The 18,621-nt window shown below is 39.5% G+C and overlaps 1 protein-coding gene across 2 annotated transcripts in view; it reads left to right on the top strand.

The window, feature by feature from the left end:
* The window catches only part of RPS6KC1 (ribosomal protein S6 kinase C1), an 80,151-nt gene extending 62,140 nt beyond the window's left edge, over nt 1-18,011 (top strand). For both annotated transcript variants that reach the window (XM_014308404.2, XM_005416160.3), the window contains exons 12-15: nt 17-106; nt 11,395-11,477; nt 12,193-12,288; nt 15,438-18,011. In XM_014308404.2, the coding sequence (XP_014163879.1) occupies nt 17-106; nt 11,395-11,477; nt 12,193-12,288; nt 15,438-15,548 (380 nt within the window). In that variant the 3' untranslated portion in view covers nt 15,549-18,011. The remainder of the gene's footprint in view (nt 1-16; nt 107-11,394; nt 11,478-12,192; nt 12,289-15,437) is intronic.
* Nucleotides 18,012-18,621: the final 610 nt, after the last annotated feature.

The following is an 18,621-nucleotide window of genomic DNA, read 5'->3' as shown; positions in this document are numbered from 1 at the left end:
GTCGTTTTGTTTTTAGGACACATTCAGCTAACGTATTTTAGCAGGTGGAGGGAGGTTGAAGATTCCTGTGACAACGATGCCATAGAGAGAATGTACTGTGCCCCAGGTTAGAGCAATCACCTACAATGTTTCACTTGGAAAGTAGATTAGCAGCTTTCATTTTCTCATGTAGTCTCTGTAGCATACAGCTTGAGATAATGCAATATCTGAGTTTTCTTTGCCTCTTTTCCTTAATGTCTTAAAAAGCTACAGGGCTCATAACTGCTGTATTGTTGAACTGTGGTGGTGTTTGTTATGTCATTTCCATAACGTGTAATTGTACTGAATGTCTTGTTTAAGCAAGTTAGAGATGTTCTGTTTTCTTCCAGTTATTTCCTGTCTGTGAGTACATCTTGGTAAATGAAAAGAGCAAGTGAGGCTGAAAAAGTGGCACAAAGACCCTTAAAAATATAAAAATTTATACATGCAAAGGACATGGGTGGTGTGGGGAGAACACCACAGAGGTTTGAAAAACACAACCCTAATAGGCTCAGAGATGCCTCAGACATTTTTGATGAGCTACAGTGGGCTTTGAAATAGTTTAGAGAGCTCTTTCCTTAGAACCACTTTCATCAGTCATGAGGGTGATAAAATCAATATCTCTTGGGATCTTATAGCAAGGATGGCACTTGAAACTGAGCCCTCCCTCTTTTCCCTTCTCCAATTTATTTTCTGCTAATATAGTGGTCTGTGATTTTTGGCAGTGACAGCCAAAAATCAGGTGTTTCATGTACAGCTTCATATTTTAAAAATTTCATAGTTAACTTACAAAAACTATGTTTAGACTTGCAATTACTACGTTTTCATTCCGACCTTGAAATGCCAACATAACTTTCTGCAGAGTGCATGGTCTGGCCAGGCATTACAACTTGGCATGCAGATAGTCTTCAAGCTCAGGGTCTGCAAATGTGCTTAGAAAAATTTAGAATAAGAGTTACCAGCCATGGAAGTTCTGAATTTAGTTTGGCATCAGGTGTTTCTTCTATGTTTTTGTTCTTCAAGTGAAATGCAGCAAGGAACTGCCACTGTGAATAAAGGTGGTAGGGTCTCAACAAACTTTGAATGTCAGCTTCTTGAGATAAATGAAAAATAAAATCTTTTATATGCAAGTCAAAAGGGCAGGTATCACAGAAAATAATTCTTTTCACCTATCAAAGTAAATCCAACACCTTCGTTCTACCCTCAGGGCACTTTTATTCAAGAACAAGATAATTGGGGAATCCCAGCAATTACAGTGTTTGTTAAATAGATGGCTGTCCTGGTTGCCAGCATGTGTGACAACCTGTTAGAGAGGTGTTTTCCTGCCTCCCTAACGCAGCCGGGAACAGAGCGCTCCCCAGTCGAGTTCTAGCAAAGATGGAAGTGCAGCCTTTTCCCACCCTGTCATCATTAATGAGCTGTGAAAGTCAAAGCTTAATTTTTCTGTACTTTAATGAGGATCCGAAGAGAGGTGCTTTTTGCCCCCTAAGCCCCAACCAGCCAACTCCTGCAGTAATTAAGTGTTTAGGGAGCAGTTGAAATAATATTTAGAAGTCCCCAAATGCAAGAATGAAGTTTTGCACACCGTCATTATTTCCACCTCACAGCACAGGTGTGGTACCCATCCGGGCTTTTTTTTACTGAAGTTGCCCTCCCCTCTCTGCCCTCTCTGCCCTCTCTGCCCTCTCTGCCCTACCCCAGGCTGCATTTGCTTTGTGTGTCTGCAAGGTGAGGATTTGCAAGTGCAAGTATTAGATGTATTCAAGGTGGATGAATTGGTAGTGCTCCATGATTCTTGCCTTTCAGATTTCTTGATCTTAATGTTACCTCTGTGAAGCATGCTTGTACTTTAGTGTAGCTGTTGCATGTTAATTTTTAGTAGGAGAGTAATACTTGGTATAATTTAGCAGCACAAAATATATTTCAGAGTCAAGTGTCATTCGTTTATGAGGAATGATTCAGTAATGGTGTATAGCTGTGTCCACAGCAGCTTTCTTAGGGCTACTGCTGCTGGTAAATGTTGTTTTAGAACTTTTGACCAGTGTTAAAAGCAATAATCACATTAGTAAGCTTTCTCTAGGTTCCAATATTACAGGGGGCAAAAAAACTTAATTTGGATGATAATTTTTCTTCATTTTTAGGAGTATACCATGTCCTGGAACCCCTTTATCATGAAAGCATTGCTCCTTGAGCTGCTGCTTTGAATAAGGATTTTGAAATTATATTTGTCCTTCAGTTCAGTACACTAGGAACAAGTTTTGAGGTTTTAAAATTATTTTTTAAGTTTCTTGTTAATACAATATAAAGTGTTTCCCACAACTTGATTTTGCCTTTTTTTTCTGAGGGAAATGCTGTATTTTTGTCGAGGTGAAAAATTATCTTCACAAAATTTTATCAGGTCTTATGATTTCTTACTGTAGTAAAACACAGTGTCTAAAATAAGTGACTCAAAGTGAGTCTTTATCTCATTTTGAATTTTCCTGGTGTTTTCAGGATTATGTGCTGTGTTGCCCTGCCTCTGTATAGTCAGCCTTACTTTTCCTTTTCTCTTCTGATTTGTAAAAATTTTGTGTTTGGCTTGCTGTGTGCTTTTAACAGAGTTCGAGATAGATTTGGATATGATAACTTGTATTCTACCCGATTTCAACAATTTAGTGCACTCTTTCAATGTATGCAAGAAAGGGAAGGTGTCTATCAATAAACATTGCTTTTTAGGATCTGCTGTTGGAAACTGAGAACAGATGAGTTTAGGGCTGCAGGGTTTTTTTCTGCATTGATGTTTGAGGAGCAAATTTTGGAGGCAGAAAAAGGGGAGGATGAACGTGAAGTTTAAAGACATTGCAGGATATCTTCAGTTTAAAACAGGTAGGAAATTTTATTGCAGTTACATGAAAATTTTAAATGCATTTGAAACAGTTGTGTCTTTTTGGTTGTTGAGGTTTCAGATGATGCTTTTTTACAGTGTAAGTTATAAAGAGATTTGCAGTGAAGTGCATGAAGATGCATTTAAATCTTAAGCTGTTTTATTTGTTGAAGAAAAAGATGAAGTCTAAATTCTACAATTTATGTATTGAAAACTAATTGCTGGATGGGCTAGGGATAGTAATGTATTAGTGTGGAAGCTTTGCAGGGCCAAGGGAGAATAGAGGTCCACCTGTGTAAAACTTGCTTGTGGGATGTAGGATTTTGTGTTTAAGGCTTTCTGTGCACCAGAGTGTAACCTTGCATTGAGGTAAAGCAAGGCAGAGTGGGTACAGCAGCAGTGATCAGATCCCTGCCCTGGTGAAGCGCAGGGACTTGTTCAGCTCCTGTTGTCCTAGGAGAGGTGGAGAGGCAATTTAACTGCATATGTCAAAAAGAAATTATGCAGTGCTTCTATAAAACAACTGCATCGCCTATAAATGCAGAAATGTCAAAAAGACAAGGGAAGGGAATAGTTTGAAAAGCTGCATCGTGCTCCCTGCGAGCAGTGTAATTAGTTCTGTGTGAAATAGCAATGGTTATTTTGCATCGTGCGTAAGTTCCGAGCAGGGCTGCATGTGTTGCAGGAGTGGCACTTCCCCGCTGCCGACGGGAGGTGGCATTGTACCATTAATGGATGTTGCTGTCGCACTGGCTGCCGCTCATTTGCTTAACTTCTCCTAAGAACTGAGAGGGAAGATGCGGCTCATTTGTAATGATTTGCACATCAAGAATTGTGCTCGTAAGCTCGTGGTGTGTTACGGTGCTGCTGGATCTGTTGGTGTGGCTGGGTTACTCTTTACTGCTGTATAGTTCTGCTCAATTAAAAAAACCCAAAAGTTTTTGAATCTGCTCTGGCATCAACATTGCTGTCTGCAGATGCTTCAAAGTAGTGTCTGTACTATACTTTGATTAATGCCCAAACTAAATCTTTGCTGTTCACCTATGATAAGTCAAATGTTGGTTCTCTGATTCACAAGGGAAATGTTAGATTATAAATCGTACCGTATAAACTCAACACCACTTCAAGTAAAACTGTGGGAGGTTTGGCTAAGAATGACCTATTTGCTTTTAAAGAAGAAATTAGCACTTGTAACTGAGAATTTCTGCTGTGTTAATATGGCTAAGGTGACTATAGTGAGGTTTATGTGTTTTGTTTCCTTTAACTTCCCTCCTCTTTATAGTAATTTTGTTTTCTGAACATTTTAAAGTGTGCTGAGCAGCTGATGTCTGAATACAAAGTTATTAGCAGATCAGATGAGAATGATTCACTTCTGTTTAAACAGCCCTTTGCTCTCCATGCCCCCTGAGAACTCTTATCACATATTTGTCCAAAAAATCCCCACGAAAACTAACAAAAAATCCCTTGCTTTATCCACCTGCCTGGTGGCTGATAGTATCAGCAATGTATCTCTTTATCTCTTGGTTAATGTGCCTTGGTATTCTGAAGGGGGGAAAATTCCAGTAACAGATTCAATTTACATGGACAGAAACTTGAGCAAATGCCAGCTTAGCAGGGGGGCCATTATTCTGCTCTATAAATAAGTTTCTCAAAGAAACACACACACACACACACACACAAACCTGTGAATCAACATGTTTTGGTCTAATTGAGAGAAAAGCAAGATAGATGAATTTTGAAATGCAAATTATCACCTTCTGTTATTTTAAGTATTGGTTTTGCCAACATTGTGATCTTAAATATAAAGAGTTGTTAACTTTTAAATCCCGTAATAATTGTATTCCATTCTTGACAGTCACAATTTAAAAAATAAAATTGGTAACTTTTTTTAAAAAAGCCATTCTCAGTATGAAAATACCTGTGAGGAAGACAGAATTGTCTACAGCTGTTGCCTAGTCAAGGCTGTCTTTGGGTAAAGCAGATTTAAGTTGAGGATTTTCTCATGAAGAGAAATCTTTAAGGTACTTTTTCGGTCTAACCTGTGAAGTGTCATGTTGTAGAAGCAGCTTGCTGGTCTGACATCTTGTGTAAATATGATGTGTGAATGAGATGTTTTATTTACACTCCCCGAGTTCTTGTTCCAGCAGCGGGGATGCTTTCTGTTGCATCCCTGTAGTGTTTTTGGAGGGACGAGGTTTCAGAACTGGGCTGCCTTTAGAGTCTTTTTTCTTTCTTGTTTAAGCAAGTTTTCACCAGACTGTGTTTGCTAAAAACTGGAGATTTGCTGCTTGAGATCCTAAAGCCAAAGGGAGCTTAGCTTCCTAGAAAATGTAAGTAGGAAACTGGCCATCAGTAATGCATCGTATTATTCTGAGGCTTTCATAAGCTGTGTGCTATAATCAAGTCTTATTTACACAAAGTAGCATTCACAGAAGCCTACAAATAAATATATGGTAAATTTGGTTTTATGTAACCTGCTGTTACTTGTGCACAGTGCAAAACCTAAGAAAAAGAAGGCATTGTGCGTAAAGGATTTTGTTCCAAAAAAAAGAGACAAAACTATTTCAATGTGCAACCTGATTTTTGTATTCCCAAATAAAGATGTCACTTTTGCTCTTAAACAATTGAAAATACAGATGCAAAGTGCAGCTGGTCACCTAAAATAGATGGCATGAAAATAAAAATTGCTAGTTGATATTATTAGCCTGCATGCTATAATTTTTATTTACTGAATAAGGAAAAAGATTATTTGCCTCTGTTTACCAAATAGACATTTGATGCAGAAAAACCTGCAATATCATTTGTGTATGTATTTTTCAGTAGGAGTTTGCAGGCACTCATTAAATCTGCTATTCTGTATTATAGTAATTTAATTTGAGTAGATTGTTTAAGAAGCAAAATAACTGTGGTGGATTAAAGTGCCATTGACCCTGAGATGTGTCGAGGGGTGGGCTGGTCTCATGGTTATAGTGTAAGACTGGACTTCCTGCTTTTTACCTCTGACTCTGTCCTAGATTTTTGTGTCACATTAATGTCTCAGGATTATCCAAAAAAGAAAATAAAATATCTGGATAGGTGAAGGTGCTTTGGGCATCAAAATCAGAAGGATGAGCTAGCTTGATTTGAAAAACCCTGGCAATAGGAAGCAGGATCAAACACAAACATGAAAAATATATGGCTGGCATGAATGAGGTCTGGATGTGTAGAAAAAGTACTGATTCCTGTGAGGCTGGGAGTAGCAGTTTCTCAGCAACCATTTGGAGTGGGACAGCTCTCTAGAGACCCCAGAGAGTCTCACAGAAAACAGTGACAACTGACTGCTCCCTGAATAGCAAAATGTCATGACTTTGGAGTTGATAATTGAAGGCATAGGTTTGGGGAGAGCATCAGGTACTTTCTGAAAAAAATCTGATCTCAGCCTTGTTGTAAGTATACAGCGTGTTTCAGGTAAAGGACATGGTCTTGTGGTTTTTCTTAGATTCTGTAACTAGAATAAGCAGTAAGATGTACCAAGCTGTTGATTTGTAGAAATTTGATGTTTTAGTCTGGCTGTCATAAAAGCTAGTTGTTAACTCCAGAAGAAACTGTATTTTACCTGTGTTTATTTATGTCTGTTGTTATTAGTAGTATTAACATTACAGATGGGACTAAACCTTGAAGATAGCATACAAGATGCCTTGTGAAAATAAACTGAGCTAGCTGTGAGGTTAATTAATGTTTGCTTTGTTTTGATAACAGAACAGTAATAAAACTTTGTCTCTTTTGTCACACAATTATTTTAGAGGAAGTTTTGATTCCATCTTGGGCTGCTAAAAGAAAGAAAGAAAAAACACAGTTCCCTCTATTTTTTTTCTTCTTTTTTCTTCCCAAAGAAGAATATAGATGCTCATGTTTTTGAACAACTTTTAGATGAAACTTCCTATTTTCATACTCCATTTGATCTTAGCAAATGTTCATTGGACTTGCCTCACTACTTTATTGTTTAAAGACCATGATAAACTTCTTATACTTAAATATAGATGGTTCAATACTGTGCTTTATAAATTGCTGAAGCATTTTAGGCAAAACATTATGGCCAGATTGCTTGTGGGATGTTTTATTTAGTGACTATATCTTACGGTATCTTGGCTGACTGAGTCTGTTGCGAGTGAATTAGGTTGGAATTATTTTAGTTGATTCTCTGCAAATGTTTCTTTACATATATAGATATCAAAAGATGATAAAACAGTAATCTTTTAAAATTAAGTGAGTGTAAGGTAAATAGAATTTCTAGTCTCTAATGGCTTTTCGTGCAATGTTTATCTTAATGGCCACAGAAGGGGAAAACATTGTATTTCTTTTCAGGATGTTGAACAAGTCCAATTCCTCATGAACAGTTTCAGACACCTGATGGTAGTTCAGATGGGTCTCCTTATTTTCCTATCAGTGCAGAAACGATACTTGAGAGTATGCTGTTCCTGCTTGCAGTGTGGGGTAAGGGAAAAGCCATTCCTGACTCCTGGGTGGTCTGGGGATGCACTGCATCCACCTAGAACCAGTTTTTCTGTGAGCTGACTGGAGATGCCTTGCTTTTTTTTTTTTTTTTTTTTTTTTTTTTTTTTTTTCCCATTGCTGTTTGTCCTACAAAATTTTTGATGAAGTTTTTGTTCTTGGTGATTCACGAGCCATCTGGCCTGAGTTGCACAGAGAATGTCTAAGGGCTCCTGTAAGCCTGGCTTCTTCCATGCTAACTACTGTTTGCCTGTGCTGGTCATGAGGCATTATTGTCAGCCCTGGAGGAAACTGTTTGGAAGAAAATGTGGCAGGTGCTGTAGTAACAGCCTTTAAAATCCTTCAGAAAGAAGGGTATGTATAGGGTATATATTTCAAGTTGCTGTGTAAAGAATGAGAAAAGCCTTGGTTTGCCATCAATAGCTTTATTGAGAATGTGTGTTCAGAAGAGGGGAAGTTCTGCTTTTTCTTCAGAACTGGCACTTCTGTTTAAAATACAAAATGTTGTCAGCTATGTCTCCCTTATCAGGAAGTAAGGTATTGCTGTGTGTAATGCAAATATTGAGATAAGTATGGAAACCATAAAGAAATGGCCTTTCAGTTGAGACCAGCTGCTCTGGAAGGAGGACAGTGCAGGGTAGTGAAGGTGTTTACCTGCACCATCTGTCTCTGTATAAACCTGATAGCATTTTACAAATCTCCTTCCCTTCAGTTATCCCAGTGGCTGCCGTTGGAATTGCTTTGTGCAGGAATTTAGCATTGCTGTTGACTTGTGCTTTGTGGTGCTGGATGTTATGGCCATGCTTTGGGAAGGGGGAAAGAGGAAAGCTCTCTCTTTAATGAAATTGCAGTAAAGTTGGAAAAGCTATTGACTTTTTTCACTCTACTTTATTATTTCTCTGACTTTCTATTTGAGGATGATAGGAATGTTTTTTTCTGCAAATGTTCTGCCAGTCCTAGAAGCACCAACACCGTACATGTGTACACATGTTTATTTTTGTACAAATCTGGGTAAGGTCCTTGATTTCAAGGTTCATGAAGGAAAGATTTGGCACAAATATCCCCATGTTATTCACTTAAGCTTATATGTCACTACCATTTATTGTCTAAATTACTTTGCTGATGGATTGACATGAAAATGTTTTCTTAGTGAAGGCAGATATTGTAGTTCAGATTTATTGCAATATTGAAGCTTTAAAAAAAGCATATGCCCTGTGGTATATTACATTAGCCAGCTACTCTGTGTCCCTCAAAAGCACTTCATAATCTGCAGTTTCTAAATTTTCCCATGATGTTTAGTCAAGATAAAATGCAGTAATATTGATGTGGTATCCTGGACTTATTATGATCAGTATTGCATCAGAAATCATGAGACCTGTTCGAAGGAAGGAAATGTAAACAACATATGTTTATTTGTAGTGTACACAGTGAATTTTAATTTTTTTTTAAGGAAAACGTTTATTTTAACATGAAATAAGGAAGCTTTGGAACATAGGGAAAGCAGCTGGAAGGCAGACATTGCATAATAGGAAAAAAGTTGAGCTAAAATTTAGTTTTTGTAAAGAAGGGGACTCAGGTGTTGCTCTCAGCTGAATTTTCCATGTTGTGTTCTGTGTTGGTTCAGATGACTTGTTATGCAGCTTCTGCTTGTGCATGAGAACCCAGGCAGAGCCCTTCAGCCCTAGGAGAAATCCGTGTTACTTGCCTGTTCTTAATTTATTCCGCTCGTGTCATTTTGGTCATGGCCAAAAGTGGACGGACCAGTTCAGTGCTGCTCTTGTCAGAGAACTGCAGTGACATTTGTTTTGGCTTGGCATATATTGAAAGTGTTCTTCCAGTTGAAAATATGAGCTTGGATTTTGAGGAAGTGGACTCTGGTTTTCTTTTTGACTCTTATTCTATATATGTCCATTTGCATCAGTGCTACTTCCTGTAATGAACAGTTCTGTGAAAGGAGGCACTGGAACTTTGGTTCTTTAAAGAACTGGATCAGCATCTCTGATTGCCAGCATAAGGAGAAATAACACCAAAACTGGTAAAAATTTTTGGTAGAATTTCTTTTCCCTGTACTCTGAATGATGTATTTTTTTCACATTTAGGTATTTTTTTTTTCAATTGGGCTGTAACTCATGAGGCCCGTTCCCACTAAACGCCTTTGGGAAAAATGAATTATTTCCTTCTGTGGCACTATTATAAAATTTAAGGTGTGTCGATATGGGATAGTTAGTGGAACTGAGAATGTAGTGGTCAATCTTATTAATTCTTGGCTTTGTTGTCCTTATTCTGCAATAAGTGTGTAATTTAATTTAAAAACAAAAATCTTCACTTTTTGGGAAGAAACCTCCCTTGAACTGAAAAGGCATTTCCATGTAGTAGGTTTCACTGAGAATTGCTGTGAATACCTTTCACCAGCTGGTTTGTGTGGAAAGGCCCCCAACCCAAAGGGGGTTTTTTTTGTTTTTCTTTTGTTAAAGGATAGTTACCTAGAAGTTTGGACTTTCTGAAGGACTTTAAAATTAAATTGCAAGAACACATTTTGATTTTTACACAAATTCTCTCAATTTACTGTAACTTCGGCTTCGTCCTGGTGCTCACATGGGATCTTAAAACATTTTAAAATGTAACTGTCCTGATACAGTTCCTCATGTGGTTGCTGTTACATCTTTGTAAAAGTTTCTTGGTGCTGATAGGAGCATTAATCTGTAAGGAGTGGAACAAATTCTGCTGTGTGGCATCCTTATAGTGACATATCCGTTGTTCCAAGGCCATTAAGTGTAGTAAACTTTTCAGTGTGAAGGATGTGCTACCTCAAGAGACAATGTCTGAGCCATCCTTCCTTGTTGCTCTTGCAACAGCAGCCTGAGCTTAGTTCTGGGAGGTGCTGAGCCTCTTGCAGCTTGTGTGGCAGCTGCACATCCCTGAGCTCAGTGTGGCTGTGCTTCCCTGCCTCTGGGGAGCTCCGGGGTGACACCTCCCTCCCCCTGACCCTGGGCTGGGACTCATCTGGAGCTCTTCTTGGCCATGCTCATGCTAAGCTCCATAAAATGATGAGCAGGATTTTTCTGCCCATGCTGCACTGCTTTTCACAGCAACAGCTATGTGACTGTATGCTAATTGTTGTCCTCTGCTGGGGAGCTGGTGTGGCTTTTGCCACCAAAGCTATTTTAGTGCAGCCTCTGCATTTTTTTGACAGTCAAAATGAAGATTTCATCTTCATTGCAACCTGGTTTTCTGCCTGTTTTAGGGCAGACAGTGTGGTGTGTTTGTATTTAATAATTTTTGCAGTTTAAAGCCTGAGTCAGTGAAGGCCAAGTTTTCTGCATGCATCATGCCACTGAATAGGTGTGTGTGTAGGGCCAGGGACTGTCACCCCCTGCTCCCCTCCCTGCTGTCCCTTGTGCCTGTGCAGCAATAACACTGTTGGGTTGGATGCAACTTTTCATACCAATGTACATTTTGGGCTGGGCTGTAGCAATTACTGGCTGTGGTTATGCTGTTTGAAGCAGATTTGATATCTCTCCATAAGGCCATTGTGAAAAGCCTCCCATGGGGACCCACTAAAGGGTGTGGGTTAGCCATGAGACAAATCCTATGCTCAAAGGCAAGGGTAAGGTATGCAGTAAACTACTGCGCCCTCCCTTGTGCTGCTTTTCTGGATTAGGCCACTCTGATGTGTCCAGCTCTTCTGGCCAGGGTAAATTCTCTAAATATGCTTTGCTTTACTGTCTGTCATTGTCCAGTTTTGTCCAGAGTAGAAAAATCATAACTGTAATGCCTACAAGTCTTGAAAGTGCCTATATATGCATGGAAAATACAAATTATGCATGAAATGTATGGTGTTGCTGTGCTTGAACAATGCAATCTGTAGGTGGCTAAAGGGCTAACTAAATTGCAGGCATAATGAAAGCTCTGTGGTATTTAGTATATGTTCTGTCAGCATTAAACAGTCACCTTGTAAATATATGTTAATTTTGAAGGTGTAACTGACCTTTTTAATATTAATTGAAATGTCTTATGTTTAGAGGTTGGTGCTATCCTAGAAGAGACAGAAGCCTGTGACTGGTGGAGCCTGGGTGCCATTCTTTTTGAGCTCCTCACTGGGAAGGTAGGGTTGGGGGCAAGTGACTCCATAAAAGTGACTTCTTGGCCAGTAGTTTCTTACCAGTGGTGTGCCCAGGTGTGATTCCCTTGATTGTATTTCTCTGATGAGCTTTGCCAACCTGAGCACTCTCAATTTGCTTAGTCTGCATGGGACCAGAGAAACAAAACATGTTCAGCCTTCAGCAGAACAACTTAATAGAGCTGTACCAAACTAAGGACTGAAAAAATAACCAAAACTATGCTGCCCTCTTAACTGCAGTGAAATCCAAGTTCTCTAACATTCCATCTGTGCATGTACAAAACTTTTGCCCTAATACTTCTAGTAGTATTTCCTGAGACTGTGATGAAGCCATATATTGTTGTTACACATTAATTCAGTATTTTGAGGCAAAGAGTGCTTGGCCAAATCAAACTGGTGATTGGTTGACAGCTCTGCACAAAGAAAGCAAAGTCCACCAAATTCCCAGGCTCTTCAAATTTGAGCAATAGAACAGAAGCTTTAAGATGTAAATGTTCTAAAGCTCTAACTTAGGGAGCTCCTCAGCATCTGTAGACATTCCTCCCAGAACCAGTACTTCATACTAGGAAGCACTGAATTTTGGCTTTGTGTGTTAAATTTGCGTGGATAGTAGGAGATAATCCAACACTGCAGTTTTGAAATCAATAAATATGCCTTCCTGCTTGGATTTATTTTTTCCCTTTTTCCTTTTCTCCTCCAGTCTCTGGCTGAGTGCCATCCATCAGGAATAAACACTCATACTTCTTTGAATATACCAGACCATGTATCAAAGGAGGCCAGATCACTGATTCAGCAGGTAGGTGAGGGGAGAATTTGTTTTCTCTATGTGCATGTGTGGATGGGACAAATACTTACCTACCTCACTTGTTCTGGTGAAGTAAATGTAAAACCAGAAAGCTGCAGGTAGGAACATGGACGGCCCTTTTGTCAGCACTGATGAATTTTGCCCAGTTGTCTTGTTGCATTTGCAAACTTTGACTTCTGATGCCAGCTGGGTCTGTAGAAAACTGGAGTGCTTTGCCATTTCTTCAAAGAACAAGTTTGGCAAATGCTTTGGAAACACCTGCTGGTGATGCATGAACATTTTAGGAATTCTGCCCTAAGTGTCCGTGGAAACATTGCAGTGAAATAAAGTAAAAAATGCTGATGCCAATTCAGCAGAATAGCACAAAGTGCTATGAAACCTGTAGCACACTGATTTGAAGTTATGACCTTGCTGTGGTTGAAAGTATGTAGCTCTCCTCCAGGAAACCTTCTGGATACCATTTTTAAAGAAAAGTACTTTAAATGGTGAATCCAATGACTTTCGTAGTCAGAAGATAAGTAGGTAGGTTGGACAAAAGGCAAAATTATAAGATATAGACAAGCTTCCAGACTGATACACCATTTTTAAATTAGTGGGAATAGTACTGTTTGATGGTTTTAGTTTATTCTAGCTTTAGGTAGTCATAACTGAACATATAGTACAGGGTCTTGAAATTCAATTAATGCAATCTTCCTTCTAGTTAATTTTGGCATAGCTGTGGAAGTGGTGCCTAGATCTGACCTGTTCCACTTGAGAAGAAGCAGCAATATATGTGAATTGTGCTGTTCAGCTTTGAAGAGGATCTTGCTAGTGGGTGCATAAATAGTGGCATGACTTAGATGTAGTTTTGAACAGAGGAGAATGGACAAAGTATTTATTGAAGAAAACAAAGGAAAGAGATTTTGAAAATTCAGTGAGTGAGAAGACCCAGTGACAGATTGATTTCTGTGCTGTTACTGTGAAATGATTAGTGGAAATGGAGCTGTATGTTTGGACATCACCTATTTTGACTAAGTGACATGAAGTCACTGAAGGTGAAAGTACATGTCTTGCAAATGTAGAAAGGGAAATAATTAAAGAAAAATCCCATTTCTATATATTCTGCATTTATATAGTTGGATGGTAGCAAATTTTTACCTTCACCCGCAGATGCTATAAGAGACAAATAGCTGAGGAAAGCAAAATCACATTTAATGAAGGGAGTTCTCCCATTAAGACTAGAAGACAAATTAAGTCATCCAGTCCATGTGTCCCTGCCAGTGCAGGATTCATTTTTGCTGTAGACTAATGCTAATTAGTAGTAATAATACTACTAATAATACTGTTATTAGTACTACTCTTAGTACTAGTACAATTCTAATGTATTGCCTATTTTCACATATGCCAAACAATGTCTCTTTTGCCACTGGTGGGTTTAAGTGGCAAATGTATTTCTGCCACTCACAGCTGTGTTACAAGGCCATGTCTGTTCAGAGAACACTCTCCCCAGTGCCTGTTAGATCAAGCTGTCTAGTGTAGGGTGGTGACTTATCTGGTGGAGGTTTGTCTATATGAAGCAGTAAATCACATTTTTGTTGTGTGACTATCCAAGGAAGCTGCCATTCATTGTTGAGGAAGCCTTGTCAGGAAAAGGAAGAGAGCTCTCTTGGCATGGATAGCAATTTGTCATTGCGACTTTCCTTCCCCCCACTGCCAAGGGTAAACAGGTCAAAACATCACAGAGTAACTCTCCGGGATCAGTGTTCAGCTATACAGAAAATTGTGTCAGGAGTTGTCTCCTGCTGTGGCTTCCAGTCCAGGTGACTTCATTGTAAACATCTTCTTTAGCCAGCATCTGAAAAACAGAGATCTGTTTATTTCTGCTGAAATATAAAGTTGTTTTTTGATGTTGGTTAGGAATTTTGCACTCAGGTTTTTGTTTTCAGGAACCTTCAAGTTCTACTACCAACAAAACATGCAATGTGACTTTTCAATAAGTGTCTGTTTCAGTTTACATTTGTTTTATGAGATTAAAGTTATTCTGGAAGGACAAACTCCAGAAAATAAGTGACCATACGTGATTTCCCTGTGCGGGTGCTGCCTGTATTTCCAGGGAAGACTGATACACCCTGGCTGCATCTGTGGCTTGTGGGAGATACCAGAGCAGCACCATTCACTGTCAGCAAGCTACTTTTACTGCGTGACACTATGACTGCAAATAGCAGAGCCATCTTAAAATGTGTAAATTCCTATGTTTATGGATGTAGGCTCACTTAGATGTTGACTGCATCAAATATGAATACACATTTTTCCAAGTGACAACTGGGAGAAGTTATCCTATTAGCTGTTGCAGAAAAAGCAAGCAAGAGATCATGCCTTTGTACTGGCTGTAATTGAATAGAGTATAAACACTTCTTGAAAACTGCAAAATATGTTTGTGTGTCTTTATTAGGCTCTTTGGAGTTTACCTTTGCATTCCCTTTTATATGGATTGGTATCTTTAAACAGATGTAAATATTGTGATTTCCTTTTCACATGAATTCAGCATGTGATGTACAACTAAAAAGCAAATGAGGTGCTGAGTTTCAGGAAAATTCCATGAAGCCATTAGGCTGTTTTGTTTCTTTCACTGGGGTTTTGACTTTTCAGTTTTAGGCCATTTGTAGGACTCTTTAAAACTTTTTTTTTCTTTTTAGGAAATGGAGAGCTGGCTATGTTATCCTGATATTTTAGGACCAAAATTTATGAAACGGAAAGTTACAGACTGCTGTCCCTGATGTAGCCATAACACAGTGGTGTGAGCAAAGGTTAACATGAAGCAAACGCAGCGTCCAGAGTTCTACTGATGCAGGCTCTGGCTGCTGCTGTCTCTTTTTAAAATGAGGTTACACTTGAAATGAAGTCCCAGTGTGCAGTGCTTCAGGGAATTGCATGCTGTGATCAGTAGTCTCTGAAGACTGTAAGACTGATACTCAAGGAAAGGAGAGTCTTCTTCCATTTACTGGATTTTAGGAATTTCAAGTATGCTTTTGCACTCTTGAAAGTAATTCATAGAGCAGGAAAACAGTAGGATGTCCCTTACCTTAGACCTTTCTGGAACTTTTAAGCAGTTGTTTTTGTTCTTACTCACTGAATCATGTGTTTTTTTCTTTTATGTCAAGCTTTTGCAGTTTAATCCTGCGGAGCGTCTTGGTGCTGGCGTTGCTGGTGTTGAAGACATCAAATCTCATCCATTTTTTGCCCTTATAGAATGGGCAGATCTGCAGAGATGAGAGACACATGCCCTCTGAACAAACTCAGGTCAACTGGACAAGTTTCTCTGACACAGGAGCACCCTGACTCGCTTCCTTTGGATGTCTCAGACCACTTGGACGTAATGGCTAAAGGATGCTGGAGCAACAGGGCCAGAAGTGAACACTTTTAACAGGAATCACTGGTTGTACAGGGTGCTGGCTTATTTTTACTGCAGCTGGTTGCTACGTGTGTCTGAGTCCTTTCATCAAAGGAAGGTTTGTGAGGCAACTCCTGGGCAGCATGTTTGGCACTGCCAGATAAGCAGGGGCAGGAATGTCCTCCTGGTGCTTTGTCCGGTGATGGAAGTGTCTATAGACTGTGCCAGTTGAAAGTATTTTTTTATTGTGTCAATAGACCATTTCCCTATGCGAAGTGCAGCTCTTGGGGGGGCAGGGAAGGAAAAAGCAAATAATTTATTAACAGTATATGCTAAAGAAAATACTAAATAAAATACTAAAATGCTTTATGCGAAAGTTGACACATTAAAAATAATATATCCATTAAAAATTAAGAAAGCTGTTGCATAATACTGCGGAATGTGTCTTGAAAATAGCATATCATTTCCCATTCTGGAAAGAGCATATAAAAGGCAAATAATGCTGTCAAATGTTGTACTTTGTTGGCTGGCAATGTCTGTTTAAAACTCTTGACTATTGTATTTGATGAGCTACATGTTAAAGTCACTACAGAAAGGGAAATCTTCTTTTCCTCAGCTGGATAAACACTGCTTTAGCACTCTAATAAGGAGCAAGAACACATAACACTAAATAAATATATAGATAAAAAAGGAAAAACTCTTCTTTCATTGCTGCAGCCACTGCTTTATCACTTAATGAACTTTACTTCCTCTAAGTGTCCTATTTTTAGCTGCTACTTCAGGAGAAAAACCTTTCTTGCTCGTGTTCTTGTGCTTGAGGAAGCTTCTGAACTCCCCAGTTTGTTTGTTAATAGTCTTAATAAATCAAAGAAAGCCTTCACCCACTCTGCTGCTTGAACAGGAAGAAGCCTGGGATTTGCTCATGCCAAATGACTAAGTGACATCTCTGAGCAAACCCTAGTGGGTAAGACTTGGGCAGGAGCCAATTAGCTGACCTGTTTGTTTGCTAGAAATGTCTGGAGAATGGGAGAAGAATATAAGACATGCAGAATATTTTGCTGAGTGCTGCTAGTGCTGCTAAGAACCCATGCCTGTATGGGTTTCTGATGTACAAACGCTGTACACTGCAATGTACAGATTTTGTATCTGTGGGTTTTTTCCTAAATATTCCCTTTGCTTGCACTCTTTTTTCCCCCCCTTTTCTTCTTCTGCCCAGCTTTATCCGGAGAACAAAGGGCAAATTCCTTTGGGAAAGTGAGGTGACAGCAACGATTACTGAATTTACAACTCAAAAAAAAAAAAAGTATCCTTCCATTTGTATTTTAGCAGTGTATTTTATGGGCACTCCCAAAAGTGCATCTGTACAGTCTCCATCTGTTAGACACCAGGTCGATGTATTCAAATAAAGTGGAAAAGGAAAATGCTTCACTTAAACAAAGGAAATCTGGAAACTTTTTTTTTTTCTTCCCTTTCTTGTGATCACCAGGCCAGCAGAGGGGCTGTCACAACACTGCAGGTTGTAACCAGGTCACTAGTATCACTGCCTAGCCAGGGCTGCCCAAGATTACATCACCCGCAGAAGCTGCGTTTCAACCCGCCACCCTCTGGCTTCATAACAGGAACTCCCTCAGGTGAGCCACAGGAACAACTTCCTGTGTCGGAAATCTCTAATGCAGAGAGCAAGCTGATCCCCAGCTTCCTCCCAGCACTGCCCTGGCTGGGACTCTGGAGAGGGCTCCTCGCTCAAGGAAAACCTCCCTCCCCTCGGCCACCTGACTCCCTCCTTCCCTGGGGCTCTCCAGCCCAGCCACCAGATAATGCCCCTGCCTGTGTTGATCTGTCCCATTGCATTTGCCTGGTGATAACTGTACAAAAAAGTATTTTCCATGTTACTTGGAAATGCTGTCGTGTTCAAGTTGTGCTTGTGTGCTGGCTGTAAGCAAAGGCAGGATAAGATAGCACAGGAGCACAAGCTGGTTTCTGTGAGCAGCAGCAGGAGAACCCTGTTCTGGCAGAAACCAGATGATCAGTCAGTCTCACTGCAAAGCATTCGGTTTAGTTAATGACACCAACATGTTTCTTCAAGTATTTAGTAGTGAGGAAATCTAGATAATGGAAAGTAGAAGGAATGGCAGTATGACTTGCCAGAAATGAGCTTTTGAGATGCTACAAGTATTTGTAACATTGCCACTGACTCAGATAATTGTTTGTCAAGGGAAGCACGGTCTGGAGTTAATTGCACAAAACCAATCCTGCTTCTATTTTTATTTTTTCCTTGAACATGTATTATGTTGTATTGGTGTTTACATGTATTCCTTTAATAAACAAAACCTTTCAAACCTAATTCAGACCTTGGCTTTCTGAACTTCACGTTTGGTTCTTGAAGACTGACCTTACCTGATCAGTGCTTTTTGTCTTTTGCTTTAATGAGTTGAAATGCTCTAGATACCTTCTTTTTGGTGCCTGTTACAAAGCCCTGTAATGCACACCTCCATTTGGATGAGTGTTCATTCCCACTTCCTTCTGTTACACGTAATAGCTAACAGCAAAACTAATCAGTGCCTTTTTTTTTCCCACAAGAATTAGCTACAGTCTATGTAAAACATGGTAAAATTAACCTATAGATTTTCCTCTTCTTCTCTGATGTTCAGGTACAGCAGATTACACAGGGCATCTCAAAGTGGTAATTCTTTGCACCCTGTTGAACCACCCTGTAATATTCTTTGTGTTCTACTAAGAAAAACTGGAATACAAAATGTTCAAAGGCTTGCCCTGGGTAGAATTGCCATGAGGTAAGCCTGGGCCCCTGCCCAGACCTATAGGAGAAATTGCATCTCATGAAATACAAGGGACATAACTTTGAATGGCTGTATTCACAGCTTCTGTTCTTGTAGCACAGCTCCTGTGTCTCCTGTGAAAATCACCTCACAGACAGCAGTCACTGTCACGCTGAC

Source organism: Geospiza fortis, unplaced genomic scaffold, assembly GCF_000277835.1.
Source record: "Geospiza fortis unplaced genomic scaffold, GeoFor_1.0 scaffold41, whole genome shotgun sequence".
Lineage (NCBI taxonomy): Eukaryota > Metazoa > Chordata > Aves > Passeriformes > Thraupidae > Geospiza > Geospiza fortis.
Note: the sequence above shows the minus strand (reverse complement) of the source record. Positions and strands in the feature narration are given on the sequence as shown.